Source organism: Camarhynchus parvulus, chromosome 3, assembly GCF_901933205.1.
Source record: "Camarhynchus parvulus chromosome 3, STF_HiC, whole genome shotgun sequence".
Lineage (NCBI taxonomy): Eukaryota > Metazoa > Chordata > Aves > Passeriformes > Thraupidae > Camarhynchus > Camarhynchus parvulus.
Window position 1 is genome coordinate 112,517,399 of NC_044573.1, and position 20,499 is coordinate 112,537,897.

At 51.7% G+C, this 20,499-nt stretch overlaps 1 protein-coding gene across 2 annotated transcripts in view; it reads left to right on the top strand.

Moving 5' to 3' along the window:
- Nucleotides 1-20,499, top strand: part of ASXL2 (ASXL transcriptional regulator 2) — a 69,946-nt gene that overhangs the window by 21,432 nt on the left and 28,015 nt on the right. Inside the window, exons 2-4 of one of the 2 annotated variants that reach the window (XM_030945242.1) lie at nucleotides 3,679-3,761; nucleotides 13,385-13,387; nucleotides 18,065-18,173. In XM_030945242.1, the coding sequence (XP_030801102.1) occupies nucleotides 3,679-3,761; nucleotides 13,385-13,387; nucleotides 18,065-18,173 (195 nt within the window). The remainder of the gene's footprint in view (nucleotides 1-3,678; nucleotides 3,762-13,384; nucleotides 13,388-18,064; nucleotides 18,174-20,499) is intronic. The other variant, XM_030945243.1, reaches the window with a different exon arrangement.

Genomic DNA, 20,499 nt, shown 5'->3' on the forward strand with positions numbered 1-20,499 from the left:
TGGGTTCAGGCCATCCACTGTGTGTTTGGGGCAGGGAGCCATCGACTTTGGGCCTGAGTCCATCATGGGGACACTCAGGGCAAGAGAGAGTCCTGGAGGGGCTGGGGCATGTCCCGGGGAGGGAATGGAGCCCCAGGAGGGGCTGGGGGAGCTGGGAAGGGGCTCAGCCTGGAGCAAAGGAGGCTCAGGGGGGACCTTGTGGCTCTGCACAAGTCCCTGCCAGGAGGGGACAGCCAGGGGGGGTCGGGCTCTGCTCCCAGGGAACAGGGACAGGCCAAGGGGAAATGGCCTCAGGCTGGGCCAGGGCAGGCTCAGGGTGGGTGTTGGGAACAATTCCCACCTGGACAGGGCTGTCCTGCCCTGGCACAGCTGCCCAGGGAGGTTTGCAGTGCCCATCCCTGGAGGGATTTCAAAGCCCTGCGGATGTGGCACTTGGGGACATGGGGCAGTGGTGGCCTTGGCAGTGCTGGCGGATGGGTTGGGCTTGGTGATCTCCAAGGGCTTTTCCAATCTAAAGGATTCTGTGGTTCTGGGAATCTCCTGGAGAGCAGGGACGCCTGGCAGAGCTGGTTGATGTTCCCCTGTGACCTTCCCAGAGCAGCCCAGCAGGGTTTGCAGGGAGCCAGGCGGGGGTGGCCAGAGCTGTGCAGCCTCACCCTGCTGAGCTCAGGCCCTACTCAGAGCCCTGTGGGCATGGAAGGGTTAACAGCTGGGAGAGGTGCAGGGACAGAAATGGAGCAGCTTTTCTCCCCTCTGCCCTGGCTGAGGTTCCCTGGTGGAACACAGCCTTCGCTGGGGACAAATTAATCAAAAGTGCTGCTGCTGCTCCAGGCTGAGCCACATGGAGCACACCAGGGTGGGAGAATTGGGATAACAGTGCCCAGGAGGAAAATGCCCAGGAGAAAAATGCCCAGGTGGAAAATGCCCAGTCAGAGTTTGATGTGGTGGAAATGGCCCTGAGCTCCCTGTGGATGGATCTCACCTTCACTCCTCGCCTGATTTCAGCACCTACAGTGAAAAGCTGAAAGCCCAGATGGAAATGGAGATATCCTCCATTTCTGGCCCTCCATGGGCTGCCAGCTTTGGGTGCAGCTCCAGGCTGGTGGCGCAGGGTGAGCTGTGTCCTGGGCAGAGCTGTGTGAATGAACACAGGTCAGGGGGTGATGGAAACCAAAACCTGCTCTGGCCTGGCTGAGATCACTCTGCAGACACCCCAGAGCTCTGCATCCTTTGCTGTGGAGTTTCAGTAGAGGTGGCAGTGGGGTGGCATGAGCCTCTGAGGCTGTGGCAGTGCCAACAAATCCCACTTCCATCTCACAGGGCAGCTGGGGCTGCTCCTGCATCCCTGGCAGTGCCCAAGGCCAGGCTGGACAGGGCTTGGAGTCACCTGGGATGCTGGGAGGTGTCCCTGCCATGGCCCTGGCTGGGCTTTGGGGCCCCTTCCCACCCAAACCATCCCATGGTTCTGTGAAAGTCAGGCTTTAGCAGCATTAAAAAGAGATTTTCCAGGATGGGGCCATCAGCTGGAGCTTCCAGAGCTTCGTGCAGGGATTTGTTTGGGAGCAGGGAGGTGCTGCAGCTCAGCAGGGCCTGGCAGAGCCTTTCCAGGGGAGCTGGACTGGGATAAACTGGGAACCCCTGAGGGGGGGGATAAGCTGGGGATGGATCCCTGAGGGAATGAGGGGACTGGGATAAGCTGGGGGTCCCTAAGGGAATGAGGGAACTGGGATAACCTGGGGGTCCCTAAGGGAATGAGGGAACTGGGATAACCTGGGGATGGATCCCTGAGGGAATGACGGGACTGGGATAAGCTGGGGATCCCCTAAGGACTGGGCCAAGCTGGGGGTGGATCCCTGAGGGACTGGGATAGTCTGGGGGTCCCTGAGGGAATGTGGGGACTGGAATAACCTGGGGGTCCCTGTGGGAATGAGGGGACTGGGCTAAGCTGGGGATGGATCCCTGAGGGAATGTGGGGACTGGAATTACCTGGGGATCCCCTAGGGACTGGGCCAAGCTGGGGATGGATCCCTGAGGGAACGAGGGGCAGGGTCCTGGAGGGCTGGGGGTTCTGCTCAAGAGGGGAGTGGGAACTGCTGCTCTCCTTCTGCAGAGTCACGCTGGGCTTTGTGCTGAGCCCTCTGGGCTGAGCCTAAGGCAGGCCCGGCCTTTGATGTGCTGGGCTCGGGTCAGAGCTGATGATTAAGACGGAAAGGAGGCATTTCCTGCCCATCCCCCTCCCCAGCACGAATATGGCCCGAAATGTCCTGAAATATCCCGGTGACGTGTGGTGAGTGGCATCTGCCTGCCGCAGCAGCTCCCTGCAGCTGCAGCTGTGCCTGCCCGAGCCCCTGGGAGCAGCTCAGGGACCCCGGGGGCTGGGGCAGCGCTGGCAGTGGGGCACTTCAACAAAAAACCCATTTTGGGGGCCAGAGGTGGGAACTTGGTGTGTGCAGAGGGTTTCAAACAGCCCCTTGCTGGAGCTGTGGGTGCTGAGAATTTCAGATTTTCTGTACAGACAGACTGTGGCCCCCAGGAGAGCACTACATTTGACCTGAGGCCGTGGAGAAGCTTCCAGAATTGATAGAGAGCGCTGGGATTGTGGGTGTGGAGTTGGGTAGAAGTGTGTGATGTCACAGGGTGGGAAACTTAGAGTTTGGGGTTTTAGAATATGGTAATAAATATGGGGCAGGATGGAGGTTTTAGGGTGGAGGCTGGTCCTTCTTCTTCACCTTCTTCTTCTTCTTCTTCTTCTTCACCTTCTTCTCCTTCTTCTTCTTCTTCACCTTCTTCTTCTCCTTTTTCTTCACTTTGTTCTTGTCCTTCACCTCCTTCTCCTTCTTCTTCTCCTCCTTCTTTACTTCGTTCTTTTCCTTCTTCTTCTCCTTCCTCACCTTCTTCTTCTCCTTCTTTATTTTGTTCTTCTCCTTCTCCTTCCTCACCTTCTTCTTCTCCTTCTTTACTTTATTCTTCTCCTTCTTCCTCACCACCTTCTTCTCCTTCTTCTTTACTTTGTTCTTCTTCTTCTTTGTTCTTCTCCTTTTTCTCCCTCACCACCACCTTCTCCTTCTTCTACTCCTTCCTCACCTTCTTCTTCTCCTCTTTCTTCTTTACTTTGTTCTTCTCCTTCTCCTTCCTCACATTCTTCTTCTCCGTCTTCTTCTTCTTCCTCACCTTCTTCTCCTTCTTCACCTTCTCCATGGATTTGGGTGACATTTTGTAACTGGACAGAAAAGCCCACCCTGCAGTCTTTGAGGGATTGATTACTGAGTTAAAAGTGAAAATGATTTAGGTGCCATTTCTTAATTGGTTAGTTTAGCTCTAAAAGACCCTGTACCAAGAGATAGTTGGCCATTTTGTGCCTTGTTAGTGGACAACTGCAGAACTCACTGCTGTGAGATTGTAACATAAATAAAAATAATAAACACCTAAAATAGAAGAGGTTTTAGTGCAGCTGGATGGAAATTCAGAGTGCAAAGGAATAACTGCCATTGAATGGAAGTTTTGGTGCAGTTAAATGGAAATTCAGAATGCAAAGGAATAATTCCATTGCATGGAGGTTTTGGTGCAGTCGAATATAAATTCAGAATGCAAAGGAATAACTGCCATTAAATGGTGCAGCTGAATGGAAATTCAGAATGCAAAGGAATAACTTCCTCTCAATCTGCTCTTTCTTGCCAGGTCCTGGAGAAATATCCCAACACACCCATGAGCCATAAAGAGATCCTTCAAGTTATCCAGAAAGAAGGACTTAAGGAAATCAGGTGAGTTGAGTAAAGCAGGAAAACCCTCTGATGCTCTGCTTCCAGCTTGGTGTTAACCAGTTTGCTGTTAACTCCCAGCTCCTGAGGAGTTTTGGGACTGAAATATTTCAGGTTTGGAGTCTGGGTCCTGTTTGCAAACAGCTCCCAGGTGCTTTTCCCCACTGGGCTGGGTAAGGTCATCCCTGATTCCCAGGTGTGCAGGGCTTGGCCTGCAGCTCCGTTATAGGAAATAAAATAAAGGACTTGGCTGCAGCTCCTTTAGAGGATAAAATAAAGGACTTGGCTGCAGCTTCTTTAGAGGATAAAAGGATTTAAAAAAAAAGGATTTGGCTGCAGCTCCTTTAAAGGATAACCCAGCCCTGGTCAGGGGCTTCAGGGACTGGAGGAAACATAACAAATTTTAATTTCTGCTTTAAAAAATAAGTGAGTGCTCAGTTTGACCTAAGAGTTACCCAGGGAGTAACAGATTAGCCTCAGTTAAAGATTCTTATATAGAAAACTGGATTTTTGGTGCTGTTCTCCCTTGTGTTACCTGCAGGGGGGTGTGATTATTCCCTAGGGACATTCCTGGTCCCCTGAGCAGAGCCAGCTCCATGAAACCCATCTGCTCTGGCACGGAGCAGCTCCTGAGCTGCTGGAATTCCAGAGTCCTGGAATCCTGCAGGGAATCAGCTCTCCCAGGGATCAGTGAGGAGCAATAATCCATGGGAAGTGCAAAGTATCTCTTCAGTTTTCTGAGAGAAGGAAAAAGAGAGAGGCATAAAGAGGATGGGCCTGTTTGTCTATTTTGGAATTAAGCAGCCATCCTAAATTTGGTTTAATTGTGTTTTGCAGTCCCCTTTGCCAGCTGGGTGCAGCAACCCTTGTGCTTTGCAGGAGAGCTCAGGGGCCACTGCAGGAGTTGTGCTGTCCCCCTGGAGCTGAGGATGGCCCAGCTCTGGGAAATGTGGGATTTGTCCAGCCCAGGGAGCCCAAATGAGCTCGGGCAGCTCCTGGGGAGGCACCGAAGGGAGGGAGGGACAGCCAGGCTTTGGGGGCAGCTGCAGGTCTGTGCTCAAGGGTGTTAAACCGAACCGAATAGTGTTAAACTGAACCGAATAGTGTTAAACTGAACTGAATGGTGTTAAACTGAACTGAATAGTGTTAAACTGAACCGAATAGTGTTAAACTGAACTGAATAGTGTTAAACTGAACTGAATAGTGTTAAACTAAACTACATAGTGTTAAACTAGATAGTGTTAAACTAAACTAGATAGTGTTAAACTGAACTGAATAGTGTTAAACTGAACTAGATAGTGTTAAACTGAACTGAATAGTGTTAAACTAAACTAGATAGTGTTAAACTGAACTGAATAGTGTTAAACTAGATAGTGTTAAACTAAACTAGATAGTGTTAAACTAGATAGTGTTAAACTAAACTAGATAGTGTTAAACTGAACTGAATAGTGTTAAACTAAACCAAATAGTGTTAAACTGAACTGAATGGTGTTAAACTAAACTAGATAGTGTTAAACTGAACTAAATAGTGTTAAACTGAACTAAATAGTGTTAAACTGAACTGAATAGTGTTAAACTAGATAGTGTTAAACTAAACTAGATAGTGTTAAACTAGATAGTGTTAAACTAAACTAGATAGTGTTAAACTGAACTGAATAGTGTTAAACTGAACCAAATAGTGTTAAACTGAACTGAATGGTGTTAAACTAAACTAGATAGTGTTAAACTGAACTAAATAGTGTTAAACTGAACTGAATAGTGTTAAACTAAACTAAATAGTGTTAAACTAAACTAAATAGTGTTAAACTGAACTGAATAGTGTTAAACTAAACTACATAGTGTTAAACTAGATAGTGTTAAACTAAATAGTGTTAAACTAAACTAGTGTTAAACTTAACTAAATAGTGTTAAACTAAACTGAATAGTGTTAAACTGAACTAAATAATGTTAAACTGAACTGAATAGTGTTAAACTAGATAGTGTTAAACTAAACTAGATAGTGTTAAACTAAACTAAACAGTGTTAAACCGAACTAAATAATGTTAAACTAAACTAAATAGTGTTAAACTGAACTAAATAGTGTTAAACTGAACTAAATAGTGTTAAACTAAACTAGATAGTGTTACACTAGATAGTGTTCATCCAAATGGACCAACTGTAGCTCAGTCAGCCCAAGGGCGCTGGTCAGACTGGAGATGGACTGGTCAGACTGGAGCTCACTGGTTAGACTGGAGATGGACTGGTCAGACTGGAGCTCACTGGTTAGACTGGAGTTGGACTGGTCAGACTGGAGCTCACTGGTTAGACTGGAGATGGACTGGTCAGCCTGGAGCTCACTGGTTAGACTGGAGATGGACTGGTCAGACTGGAGCTCACTGGTCAGCCTGGAGCTCACTGGTCAGCCTGGAGCTCATGGTCAGACTGGAGCTGGACTGGTCAGACTGGAGCTCATGGTCAGACTGGAGCTCACTGGTCAGACTGGAGATGGACTGGTCAGACTGGAGCTGGACTGGTCAGACTGGAGCTCACTGGTCAGACTGAAGCTCACTGGTCAGACTGGAGCTCACTGGTCAGACTGGAGCTGGACTGGTCAGACTGGAGCTGGACTGGTCAGACTGGAGCTCACTGGTCAGACTGGAGCTCATGGTCAGACTGGAGCTCACTGGTCAGACTGGAGCTGGACTGGTCAGCCTGGAGCTCACTGGTCAGCCTGGAGCTCACTGGTCAGACTGGAGCTCACTGGTCAGACTGGAGCTCACTGGTCAGACTGGAGCTGGACTGGTCAGCCTGGAGCTCACTGGTCAGCCTGGAGCTGGACTGGTCAGCCTGGAGCTCACTGGTCAGACTGGAGCTCACTGGTCAGCCTGGAGCTGGACTGGTCAGACTGGAGTTCGACTGGTCAGCCTGGAGCTCACTGGTCAGACTGGAGCTGGACTGGTCAGACTGGAGCTCACTGGTCAGACTGGAGCTCACTGGTCAGACTGGAGCTGGACTGGTCAGACTGGAGTTGGACTGGTCAGACTGGAGCTCACTGGTCAGACTGGAGTTGGACTGGTCAGACTGGAGCTCACTGGTCAGACTGGAGCTGGACTGGTCAGCCTGGAGCTCACTGGTCAGACTGGAGCTGGACTGGTCAGACTGGAGCTCACTGGTCAGACTGGAGCTCACTGGTCAGACTGGAGATGGACTGGTCAGCCTGGAGCTCACTGGTCAGACTGGAGCTCATGGTCAGACTGGAGCTGGACTGGTCAGACTGGAGCTCATGGTCAGACTGGAGCTGGACTGGTCAGACTGGAGCTCACTGGTCAGCCTGGAGCTCACTGGTCAGACTGGAGATGGACTGGTCAGCCTGGAGCTCACTGGTCAGACTGGAGCTGGACTGGTCAGCCTGGAGCTCACTGGTCAGACTGGAGCTGGACTGGTCAGACTGGAGCTCACTGGTCAGCCTGGAGCTCACTGGTCAGACTGGAGCTCATGGTCAGACTGGAGCTCACTGGTCAGACTGGAGCTCATGGTCAGACTGGAGCTCATGGTCAGACTGGAGCTCACTGGTCAGACTGGAGCTGGACTGGTCAGACTGGAGCTCATGGTCAGACTGGAGCTCACTGGTCAGACTGGAGCTCACTGGTCAGCCTGGAGCTCATGGTCAGACTGGAGCTCACTGGTCAGACTGGAGCTCATGGTCAGACTGGAGCTCATGGTCAGCTCACTGGTCAGACTGGACTGGTCAGACTGGAGCTCACTGGTCAGACTGGAGCTCACTGGTCAGACTGGAGCTCATGGTCAGCCTGGTGGCAGAGCCCAAGGGCAGCCAACACCCAGCACTGACCCAGATGAACATTTTTTTACTAAAATCCCGTGGGTTTGGGGCAGAACCCCCGGCAGGAGCCCAGGTGGGACCCAGGAGATGCAGTCTGTGCCTGCTCAGGGCAGATTTTGTTCAAACAGCCAAAAAAAGCAGCACAGAAATGCAGCTGTGCCTTTCATCCTTCAGCTCCTCCTTTAGGGCTGAGCTGGGGCTGGGCTCAGCTCTGGAGTCGTTTTCCTCTCTGAAGGAGCTGCCAGGTGGGAAACTCCAATTTCAGCTCTTCCCCTTGGCCACACTGGGGTGCTGGGCAGGGACCTTTGCTTTTCAATATTACTTTGATATAATATATTAAATAATATAGAAAAATTATATAAAATATATAATATATATAATATAATAATATATAATATATAAATAATAATAAAACAAATAAAAAAAACATAATAAATAATAAATAAATAATAAATAAATAAATACATATATAATATAGAAGTATATATTCTAAGATATTTATTATATAAATACACATTTCAATAAATTTATAATTATAGAAATGTAAATAATAGAAACAGTATAAAATATAGAATTTATAAATATATAATTGTATTTTCAATGTATAAATATATATTATATAAATTTAATATATAAAAACTCATATAACATTATATAACTATAAATTATTTATAGAAATACAAATTATATTTATATATATACTTATTTATATAAAGGGATATAAATATGTTTATAATATATATTTGAAATATAAAAATATTTGTATATATCTAAATGATAAATACAAATATAAATACTTATCTATAGAAATAAATATAAATTATATTTATACAATATATTTGAAATACAAAATATCTATTTATGTATCTAGTTTATATACATAAATATAAATATGCTTATTTATAGAAATAAATATAAACTATACTATTTATTTGAAATATAAAATATCTATTTATATATCTATTTAGATATATTTTATTGAAGGATTGTCACATTTGAAGCCATTCAATTGCAATTCAATTGCAGTCAGGGCCAGGATTTGTGCTGGGCTGGGCTCCTGCTCAGGCACAGCCCGTGACAGGATGGGCTTGGCACAAAGCAGCTTTTGGAAATCCCAGGTACAGCAAGCTCAGAACAGCTTTGGAAGGGCCAAGTGGCCTTCCCAGAGCTGGGGAGGAGCCACAGGGCATGGGGAGCCCAGCTGGCCTTGCCACTGATTCAATCTTTAAATAAAAAATTAAAATGAAATTTTAAAAAATCTTAAACCAATTTCTAATGGTTTTCAGAGAGCTGTAAAATGACCTGGTCTCTACCAGGGCACAATTCCTAATTCCCAATTCCCATCTGGCAGTGGGATCATTCCCTGGCTCCTGGGATGCCTAACTAAGTTTTTTGCTGACTCAGAGGTGGGGCAATTGAGAGGTATTTGAAAAACTTTTATTTTATTTTTGGTCTCCTGTGAAGGGTGAGACAACACAAATGTTAAATTCACACCATCATCAGTCAGAAGTCAAACAATTTCCTAATTACACTGCACTCTAATAATTTCTTTTTTACAAAACCATCCTTTATAACTTATTTCTATTTCCATTTCTCTCTCATATCTCTATCCTATCCAATACCTATCCTATTCCATAACATTTCTACATCAGCATTTCTTATCTCAAAATCTATATACAAATGCACACTGTATAAACCTTCCATCAAGTTTTAAACGTTTTCTGCAAATCCTGCAGTGGCACAAGCTGAGATCCTGTCCCAGGGGTTGGGTGTTGCTCATGTTGGGTGTCTGGGGTGGGACAGGGCACAATTCCTAATTCCACAATTCCTAATTCCACAATTCCTAATTCCCAATTCCCATCTGGCAGTGGGATCATTCCCTGGCTCCTGGGATGTCTCATTAAGTTTTTTTCTGACTCAAAGATGGGGTAGCTGAGAGGTGTTTTAAAAACTTTTATTTTATTTTTAGTCTCCTGTGAAGGGTGAGACAACACAAATGTTCTAATTCACACCATCACAATCAGAAGTCAACTATTTAATTACAATACACTCTAATAATTTCTTTTTACAAAACCATCCTTTATAACTTATTTTTATTTCCATTTCTCTCTCATATCTCTATCCTATCCAATACCTATCCTATTCCATAACATTTCTACATCAGCATTTCTTATCTCAAAATCTATATACAAATGCACACTGTATAAACCTTCCATCAAGTTTTAAACATTTTCTGCAAATCCTGCAGTGGCACAAGCTGAGATCCTGTCCCAGGGGTTGGGTATTGCTCATGTTGGGTGTGTGGATGGGGCAGGGACACCCAGACATTCCTCCCTGAGGAATCACCAGCCTGGCTTCCCTCAGATCCCCCTGAGTGAGGTTTTTGGAACGCGGCTTTGGTGGAATGTCCATGAAAACCCTCTTGGGGTTTTGCTGGGCAGGATTTCCTGCTCACAGCTGGGCTTCTGTGCTTCTGGCACAGCCTGGGGAGAGGGGGAATTTTTGGGGAGCATTTTCCTTGTGCGATGCTTCGGTATCTCTGAGTTCCTTGGGCTTGGGGCTGCAGCAGGGAGGGCTCCAGGGAGTCCCTGCAGCTCCCAGTGGAATTTGGCTTTTTCTGGAGCACCTGGAGCTGCTGGGAGAGCTGGGTTTGCTCACCTGCAGAGGAGAAGGATCCAGGGAGAGCTCAGAGCCTGAAGGGGCTCCAGCAGAGCTGCAGAGGGACTGGGGACCAAGGATGATTTCTGAGCCACTCAGTGTCCGAGTTGGTAGAATCCATAATTAATAAATGCAGGGCAGAATGTTGGTTTGAAATGTAATAATTCAACAAGAGCATTGCCACAGAAAGGTTGGGTTGTTAGCACTGGCAGGGAGGATTAAATACAATTATTGTGTGTAGGGGAAACCCATCCTGTGCATTTCCCTCTTCCAAAGGCGTGAAATCCATAACTGACAGAATATTCCCCTTCTCTCCCCCCAGCCCAGGCTGGTTGTAGCAGTTTTTGGTGTTTCCCCAAGATAAAATTGCAGAGAATTTTTCACTCTTACAAGGAGAAGTGTGGGCTGGAACCCTGTGTAGGTGAGGAACCTCAGAGCTTGGCTCTCCCTCCTGGAAAGCACCAGAGCTGAGGCCCCAAAAAATCCCTCACTTTGGGTTTTCTCTTCAGTACAAGCTGGTGGTTCTGTAGCACAAATACAGAGAGGATCCCAAAACCACTTAAATTTTAACTCCAGCCCCCAAAAGCCTCAGAGGGAGGAGTGTCTATTTTGATCCTGCCCTGGCATCAGGAGCTGCTGGTTCCCATTCCCTGGGGATGAGCAGGACCATGTGCACAGCACCTGGAGCCCACAGCTGGAAAGGCTGCAGAGGGGTTTTCCTCCCAGCCAGGACTCCTCATGTCCCAGTCTCTGGTGTTCCTGCAGCTCAGAGGAGCTCCTGGTGATAGATCTTTAATTAGAGCTCTTAATTAGTCCAGTTCAGCGTGTTCTGAGAGCTTTGTGGTGTCCTCCACACTGATCCCCATCCCCAGCTTTCTCCTGGGCTCTCAGTGCTCCAGGTGTGGCTCCTGAACTGCATCTCCCTGTGATCCTGCACCCATTCCTGCTCTGGGGGCTCTCCAGGAACCCCAAAATCCTGGTGTGCCAACTAAGGTCCCCCTCGGGGTGCTGCTGGTGCAGAGGGAGGCACTGAGGTGCTCTGGGGGCTCTCCAGGAACCCCAAAATCCTGGTGTGCCAACTAAGGTCCCCCTCAGGGTGCTGCTGGTGCAGAGGGAGGCACTCAGGTATCCTAGGGGCACCCAGCAGCTCCAGGAACCCCCAAAATCCTGGTGTGCCGGCAGAGATCCCCCTCAGGGTGCTGCTGGTGCAGAGTGAGGCACTGAGGAGTTCTGGGGTCACTCCAGGAACCCCCAAATCCTGGTGTGCCAGCAGAGATCCCCCTTGGGGAGCTGCTGGTGCAGAGTGAGGCACTGAGGAGTTCTGGGGGAACTCCAGGAACCCCAAAATCCTGGTGTGCCAGCAGAGATCCCCCTTGGGGAGCTGCTGGTGCAGAGTGAGACACTCAGGTATCCTAGGGGCACTCAGCAACCTCAGGAACCCCCAAAATCCTGGTGTGCAGGCAGAGATCCCCCTCGGGGTGCTGCTGGTGCAGAGTGAGGCACTGAGGTGTCCTGGGGTTACCCAGCTTCTCCAGGAGCCCCAAAATCCTGGTGTGCAGGCAGAGATCCCTCTTGGGATGCTGCTGGTGCAGAGTGAGACACTCAGGTATCCTAGGGGCACTCAGCAGCCTCAGGAATCCCCAAAATCCTGGTGTGCAGACAGAGATCCCCCTTGGGGTGCTGCTGTCCCAGGGTAGGTGCTGAGTGAGATACTGGGGTGCCCTGGGGGCACCCAGCAGCTCCAGGAACCCCCAAAATCCTGTTGTGTCAGCCAGGATGCCCCTTGGGGTGCTGCTGGTGCAGAGTGAGGCACTGAGGTGTCCTGGGGTCACCCACCTTCTCCATGAGCCCCAAAATCCTTGTGTGCCAGCCAAGATCCCCCTCGGGGTGCTGATGGTGCGGAGTGAGACACTCAGGTATCCTAGGGGCACCCAGCAGCTCCAGGAACCCCCAAATCCTGGTGTGCAGGCAGAGATCCCCCTTGGGGTGCTGCTGGTACAGAGTGAGGCACTGAGGTGCCCTGGGGTGTGGACAACACTCCAGATGTGCACTGGTTTCCATTCCTGGGGAGCCCATGGGTCACCCCTGGGCTAAGGAAGCTCCTGCTGCATTAAAATGGGAGTTTGGGGTGCAGAGCTGAGCTGGGAGCAGGGCAGAGGGGGGCAAGGAGTGAGTAAGTTCCTGCTCCATGGTGTTCCCACATGAAGGGGCACATCCCCAGGGCCCAGCTGGCTTCCATGGAGTTCATTCCCAGGGGAAGGTGGCGGTGGATGTTCCACACTGGAGCTGTTCTGGAGGCACCTGGCAGGTGTGTCCTGCTATCCTGCCTCTCCTGAGATCCCAAACCCTGGGATGTGCAAGGAGGCACCTGGCAGGTGTATCCTGCTCCCCCTGGGATCCCAAACCCTGGGGCGTGGTTGTGGTGGAAAGGGAAGCACCTGGCAGGTGTATCCTGCCTCTCCTGGGATCCCAAACCCCTGGGATGTGGTTGTGGTGGAAGGGGGGAGGCACCTGGCAGGTGTATCCTGCCTCTCCTGGGATCCCAAACCCTGGGATGTGCAAGGAGGCACCTGGCAGGTGTATCCTGCTCCCCCTGGGATCCCAAACCCTGGGGGTGTTGTGGTGGAAGGGAAGCACCTGGCAGGTGTATCCTTTTCTCTTTGCCAAACCGAGATCCCAAACCCTGAGATCCCAAACCCTGGGATGTGGTTCTGGTGGGGAGGCACCTGGCAGGTGTATCCTGCCTCTCCTGGGATCCCAAACCCCTGGGATTCCAAACCCTGGGATGTGGTTCTGGTGGAAAGGGAAGCACCTGGCAGGTGTATCCTGCCTCTCCTGGGATCTCAAACCCTGGGATCCCAAACCCTGGGGCATGGTTCTGGTGGAAAGGGAAGCACCTGGCAGGTGTATCCTGCCTCCCTGAGATCCCAAACCCTGGGATGTGGTTCTGGTGGAAGGGGGGAGGCACCGGATTTTTGCTTGGGATCCCAAACCCTGGGATCCCAAGCCCTGGGATCCCAAGCCCTGGGGTGTGGTTCTGCTGGAAGGGGGGAGGCAGGGCGTGTGTGTGCATTGACGACTCCATTGTTTTGCTGAAGTTGTTAAAGGGGTGTTTCTCTCCTTTTTTTGGGCTGCACTCCACCTGCAGAAGGTAAGACCAGACCCAGCTCTGCTCGTGTCCAGCTCCTCTCCTAACACCCCCCCCTGCCATTCCCTAACCCAGAGCCTGCTCCTGCCCTGCTCCTGGGAGTAACCCCGTGTAACCCCGGAGTAACGCTGTGCTTCCAGCTGGGAACCCCGGGGCTTGGCAGCTCCTTGCTGTCCCTGTCCCTGTCCCTGTCCCTGCTGCCTGGGTGGGGCTGGCTTTGCATGTGGGCTTTGTGCTGCTTTGGGGGTGCTGCATGGTGGGGAATGTGACCTGGCACAGGAGCTGCTTCCCTAACCCTGCCCGTGTCCAGCCCTGGCACTGGGGGTGGCTGCAGCAAAGAGCTCCTGGCTCACACGAGAGGGGCAACAGGGGATGCTCCAAAGGAAAAAGTGGGAATTTGTCCCCTGAGTGCCTGTGGCAGCTGGATCCAGGCAGTGAGGTGGGAAGTGGCTTTGTCTGGAGCTTCCCTTGATGCCTTGGGAAGGCTGAGCTGGAGCAGAGGCTGCACAGAGCTAAAGAATAAAGCAGGGATTGATTCAAAGCATCTCCTGCACGGATCCACCCTGGGCAGCACAGGAGCCCAGCCAGGGCTGCACCCAAGATGAACCAAAATGGCCCCAAAATGAACCCAAGATGAACCAAAATGGCCCCAAAATGAACCCAAGATGAACCAAAATGGCCCCAAAATGAACCCAAGATGAACCAAAATGGCCCCAAAATGAACCCAAGATGAACCAAAATGGTCCCAAAATGAACCCAGGATGAACCAAAATGGCCCCAAAATGAACCCAAGATGAACCAAAATGGTCCCAAAATGAACCCAGGATGAACCAAAATGGTCCCAAAATGAACCCAGGATGAACCAAAATGGCCCCAAAATGCACAACCAGGCACGGGGTCTGTCACTGTGATCAGTTCTGCTCCATTTGCATCTTGCAGTTCATTGTCCAATTCCAGCTTTAGGTTATCAAGTCCCGTTCTTCTTGTTTTTCTCTCTTCTGTTTGTGCTCTTGAGCTGAGATTTGGATCCTTTCTCCTTGGTGCCCAGCTGGAGCAGGAATTGTTTTGTCTCCCTGCTCTGTGCAACAAAGCTCATCCCACCCCTAAAGCACACAGACGTGAAAATAGACCAACCCTCAGTCCCACCCACTGGGGAAAAGGCAGCACAGAACGTGGCAGGTTGTGAGTATTATAGTCCCAAAGCCAAGTCCTGATGGGATGACCCATGGCACTGGTGAACCTGGTCCCTGGGGCTCACTGTGGGATAGTCCCAACATGGTCTATTCTCTGAGCTCCAGACCCTGGCCAGGTCCTGCTGAGCTCCAGGGGCTCTGGGATAGTCCCAGACCCTGGTCTGATCCTGCTGAGCTCCGGGGGCTCTGGGATAGTCCCAGACCTTGGTCTGATCCTGCTGAGCTCCAGGGGCTCTGGGATAGTCCCAGACCTTGTCCTGCTGAGCTCCAGGGACCCTCTCCTGAGGGATGGGTCCCATTCTGGGACCTCCCCCAGGACTGGCACGTTGGCACGGCTGGAGCTCAGGGTGGCTGTGCAGGTGGGTTTGGGAGGGATGGAGGAGGAGCAGGGGGTGCTGAGGGAGCTGGAGCAGGCAGAAACTCATCTGTGTTCCTGGGAAGTGGAGGAAATGGCCTTCCCTGGTAAAATCAGGAGAAAGGGCAATAAAATAAAAAAAAAATCAGGGGAAAGGGCAATAAAGTTTTAAAAAATGAGGAGAAAGGGCAATGAAATCCAAAATGAGGAGAAGGGCAGTCAAATCCAGGTGCCCAGCCCTGCATTTTGGGCACAATAACCTCTGCAGTGTTACAGCCTGGGGCTGGAGGGGCTGGACAGTGGGCAGGCACAAAGGGACCTGGTGGACAGCAGGCTGGACAGGAGCCAGCAGAGTGCCCTGGGGGCCAGGAGGGCCAGTGGCTCCTGGCCTGGATCAGGGATGGTGTGGCCAGCAGGGTTTGGGGTTCTGTGTCCACTTTGGGGTTCTTTGTCCAGTTTGTGATCCCTGTGTCCAGTTTGTGATCCCTGTGTCCAGTTTGGGGTTCCTGTGTCCAGTTTAGGGTTCTGTGTCCAATTTGGAGGTTCTGTGTCCAGTTTGGAGCTTCTGTGTCCAGTCTGGGGCTCTTGTGTCCAGTTTGGGATTCCTCTGTCCAGTTTGGGATTCCTGTGTCCAGTTTGGGGTCCCAGTGTCCAGTTTTGGGTCCTTGTGTCCAGTTTGTGTTCCTGTGTCCAGTTTGGAGGTTCCTGTGTTCATTTTGGGATTCCTCTGTCCAGTTTGGGGTCCCTGTGTCCAGTTTGGGGTTCTGTGTCCAGTTTGGGGTCCCTGTGTCCAGTTTGGGGTCCCTGTGTCCAGTTTGTGTTCCTGTGTCCAGTTTGAGGTCCCTGTGTCCAGTTTTGGGTCCCTGTGTCCAGTTTTGGGTCCCTGTGTCCAGTTTGAGGTCCGCGTGTCCAGTTTGAGGTTCTTTTGTCCAGTTTGGGGTTCTGTGTCCAGTTTGGGGTTCTGTGTCCAGTTTGGGATTCCTGTGTCTCAGTTTGGAGGTTCCTGTGTCCAGTTTGGGGTTTTATGTCCCATTTTGGGATTCCTCTGTCCAGTTTGGTGTCCCTGTGTCCAGTTTGGAGGTTCCTGTGTTCATTTTGGGGTCCCTCTGTCCAGTTTGGAGTCCCTGTGTCCAGTTTGAGGTCCCTGTGTCCAGTTTGAGGTTCTTTTGTCCAGCTTGGGGTTCTGTGTCCAGTTTGGGATTCTATGTCCCATTTTGGGATTCCTCTGTCCAGTTTGGTGTCCCTGTGTCCAGTTTGGGATTCTGTATCCAGTTTGTGGTCCCTGTGTTCATTTGGGATTCCTCTGTCCAGTTCGGGGTCCCTGTGCCCAGTTTGGGATTCTGTGTCCAGTTTAGGGTTCTGTGTCCAGTTTGGGGTCCCTGTGTCCAGTTTGGGTTCTGTGTCCAGTTTAGGGGATTCTGTGTCCAGTTTGTGGTCCCTGTGTCCGGTTCGGGGTCCCTGTGCCCAGTTTGGTGTCCCTGTGTCCAGTTTGGGATTCTGTGTCCAGTTTAGGGTTCTGTGTCCAGTTTGGGGTCCCTGTGCCCAGTTTGGGGTCCCTGTGTCCAGTTTGGGGTCCCTGTGTCCAGTTCGGGGTCCCTGTGCCCAGTTTGGTGTCCCTGTGTCCAGTTTGGGATTCTGTGTCCAGTTTAGGGTTCTGTGCCCAGTTTGGGGTCCCTGTGTCAGTTCGGGGTCCCTGTGCCCAGTTTGGTGTCCCTGTGTCCAGTTTGGGATTCTGTGTCCAGTTTAGGGTTTTTCTGTCCAGTTTTTGGTCCCTCTGTCCCTCCCTGGGGACACAGCTCCCGTGCTGGGCCTGCCTGGGCTTGCTCCTGCCTGCAGCAGGATGGGTTAAAAGCCAACCAAAAACCCCAAAACCCCAAAACCCCTGCAGCCCTGGTGGGAAGATGGATCTGGCTGGGATTGGGGAGCTCCCCCTTCCCAGAGGGAATTGCACCCTTGGTTCCCATTGGGTGCCCCACAACCCCAGTTCCAGCAGAACTCGGGTTCTTTTTGGGGAAAAAAACCCCAACAGAATTTTGAATCCTTCTGGAGCCCATCCTCAGCTCACCCCAAAGCTGCCCTGAGCCTCACCCAGAGCTGGGGCTGCGTTGGGGTCTGTCACAGGAACCTTGCAGAGCCTGTGGGGTTTTTGTTTGCTTTTGGCCAGGACTGCAGCACCCATGCACTGCTTCCCCTACTGCTGCTTGTGCCAGCTGCAGCTTGTGTTCCCTGGGAACGGGGCTGGATGTGGGCTGTGGGGTCAGATCGGGGCTGTGGGGCTGGATTGGGGCTGTGGGTCTGGGCTGTGGGGCTGGGTGGGCTGTGGGCCTGGGCTGTGGGGCTGATTGGGGGTCAGATCGGGGCTGTGGGGTCCGATCTGGGCTGTGGGGTCGGATCCGGGGCTGTGGGGTCAGATCGGGCTGTGGGGTCAGATCGGGCTGTGGGGTCGGATCAGGGCTGTGGGGTCAGATCAGGGCTGTGGGGTCAGATCTGGGCTGTGGGGCTGGATTGGGGCTGTGGGGCTGTGGGGTCAGGGCTGTGGGGTCGGGGGCTGTGGGGTCAGATCTGGGCTGTGGGGTCAGATCAGGGCTGTGGGGTCAGATCTGGGCTGTGGGGTCAGGCTGGGGGGGGGGGTGGGTCGTGCTGCTGTGGGGTTGTGGGGTCAGGCCTGGGCTGTGGGGGGTCAGTTATGTGGGGTCTGGTTGGGGTGGCTGTGGGGTTAGATCTGGGCTGTGGGGGTCAGTGGGCCGGGCTCTGTGGGGTCAGATCTGGGCTGTGGGGTCAGATCTGGGCTGTGGGGTCAGGCCTGGCCCCCTGCCCGTGCTCTGTGGGGTCAGATCCGGGCTGTGGGGTCAGGCCTGGGCCCCCTGCCCGTGCTCTGTGGGGCTGTGGGGTCAGGCCTGGGCTGTGGGGGTCAGATCTGGGCTGTGGGGTCAGGCCTGGCCCCCTGCCCGTGCTCTGTGGGGTCAGGCCTGGGCTGTGGGGTCAGATCTGGGCTATGGGGTCAGGCCTGGGCTATGGGGTCAGATCTGGGCTGTGGGGTCAGATCCGGGCTGTGGGGTCAGGCCTGGCCCCCTGCTCTGCTCTGTGGGGTGCCCGGCGCTCCCACGGGGACAGCCACGGCGTCTCTTGCAGCGGGACGTCCCCCCTGGCCTGCCTGAATGCCATGCTGCACACCAACTCGCGCGGGGAGGAGGGCATCTTCTACAAGGTGCCAGGCAGGATGGGCGTCTACACCCTCAAGGTGAGTGCCAGGGGCAGGGTGGGCACCTACACACCCTTGGGGTGAGTGCCAGGGGCAGGGTGGGCACTGACACCCTCAAGGTGAGTGCCAGGGGCAGGATGGGCACTGACACCCTCAAGGTGAGTGCCAGGGGCAGGGTGGGCACCTACACACCCTCAGGGTGAGTGCCAGGGGCAAAATGGGCACCTACACACCCTTGGGGTGAGTGCCAGGGGCAGGATGGGCACCTACACACCCTTGGGGTGAGTGCCAGGTCCCCCCTCAGGGGAGCAGGGGTGGGCACCTACACCCTCTGGGGTGAGTGCCAGGGGCAGGGTGGGCACTGACACCCTCAGGGTGAGTGCCAGGGGCAGGGTGGGCACTGACACCCTCAGGGTGAGTGCCAGGGGCAAAATGGGCACCTACACACCCTTGGGGTGAGTGCCAGGGGCAGGGTGGGCACTGACACCCTCAGGGTGAGTGCCAGGGGGAGGATGGGCACCTACACACCCTTGGGGTGAGTGCCAGGGGCAGGGTGGGCACTGACACCCTCAGGGTGAGTGCCAGGGGCAGGGCATGGCTTGAAAAAGGGGTTGGATCAGGATTCCAGAGTCCCCAGGGCTGGCAAATGCCAGTGGGATTTGTGGGATTAAGGGTTTTTTGGTTCAGAGGTGGGGTAAATGAAAAAATGAAATGAAATAAAATATATTTTAAAAAATTAAAAATGGTATATTGAAATAAAATAATGAAAATGAAATAAATTAAATTAATAAAATAGTAAAGTAAAATAAAATAGTAAATTAAATTAAATAAATGGAAATGAAATTAAATGAAGTGAAATATATGAAATAAAATAAAATTTTAAAATAGTAAATAAGATAAAATAGTAAAATTAGATTAAATTAAATGTAGGAAATAAAATGAATAAAAAAATTAAATAAAATAGTAAATGAAAATAAAATAAAATAAATAGTAAATAAAATAAAATAAATATTAAATTTAAAAAATAGTAAATTAAATGAAAATGAAATAAAATAAATTGAAATTAAATGAAGTGAAATATATGAAATAAAATAAAATGAAATATATAAAATAAAATGAAAGGAAAGGAAATGAAATAAAATAGAATAAAATAAAATAAAATAGAATAAAATAAAATAAAATAGAATAAAATAAAATAAAATAAAAGTTTTTAAAACACCTCTCAGTTCCCCCATGTCGAAATCAAAAATACCCTTAATCCAGCAGGCTTGAATCCAAGCTGTGCCCATCTCCCCCTTTCCCCAGCCCTTCCCCGGACACGTGCAGGGACGGGCACTGCAGCCCCCCCGGGCAGCCCTGCCGAGGCCTGACCCCTTTCCATGGGGAAATTCCTGCTGATTCTCCAGGATAATGCCAGAGGGGCCTGTCCCTGTCCCTGTCCCTGTCCCCGTCCCTGTCCCTGTCCCTGTCCCTGTCCCAGCCCTGTCCCTGTCCCTGTCCCTGTCCCCGTCCCTGTCCCTGTCCCTGTCCCTGTCCCAGCCCTGTCCCTGTCCCTGTCCCTGTCCCTGTCCCAGCCCTGTCCCTGTCCCTGTCCCTGTCCCTGTCCCTGTCCCTGTCCCAGCCCTGTCCCTGTCCCTGTCCCAGCCCTGTCCCTGTCCCTGTCCCTGTCCCTGTCCCTGTCCCTGTCCCAGCCCTGTCCCTGTCCCTGTCCCTGTCCCTGTCCCTGTCCCTGTCCCTGTCCCTGTCCCTGTCCCTGTCCCTGTCCCCGTCCCCGTCCCCGTCCCTGTCCCTGTCCCTGTCCCCGTCCCTGTCCCCGTCCCTGTCCCTGTCCCTGTCCCTGTCCCTGTCCCTGTCCCCGTCCCTGTCCCTGTCCCTGTCCCTGTCCCCGTCCCTGTCCCTGTCCCAGCCCTGTCCCCGTCCCCGTCCCTGTCCCTGTCCCTGTCCCCGTCCCCGTCCCTGTCCCGGTCCCTGTCCCTGTCCCCGTCCCTGTCCCTGTCCTGTCCCTGTCCCTGTCCCTGTCCCTGTCCCAGCCCTGTCCCCGTCCCCGTCCCTGTCCCTGTCCCTGTCCCTGTCCCTGTCCCTGTCCCTGTCCCTGTCCCTGTCCCCGTCCCTGTCCCTGTCCCCGTCCCCGTCCCTGTCCCTGTCCCCGTCCCTGTCCCTGTTCCCTGGCAGCAGGAACAACCCCCCATCCTCAGCTGTGAATGTGCAGCTCTGCTCCCACTGTGCATTTTGCTGATGGGATTTCCTGTCCCAGCCGTGCAGGAGTAATTAAAATGTTAATGAAGCAATGAAACTCCAGCCCTGAGAGGGAAACGTCACTGCCCTCAGCTTGTGTCTAGGGATGGGAAATCACCTTGTCCTCAGT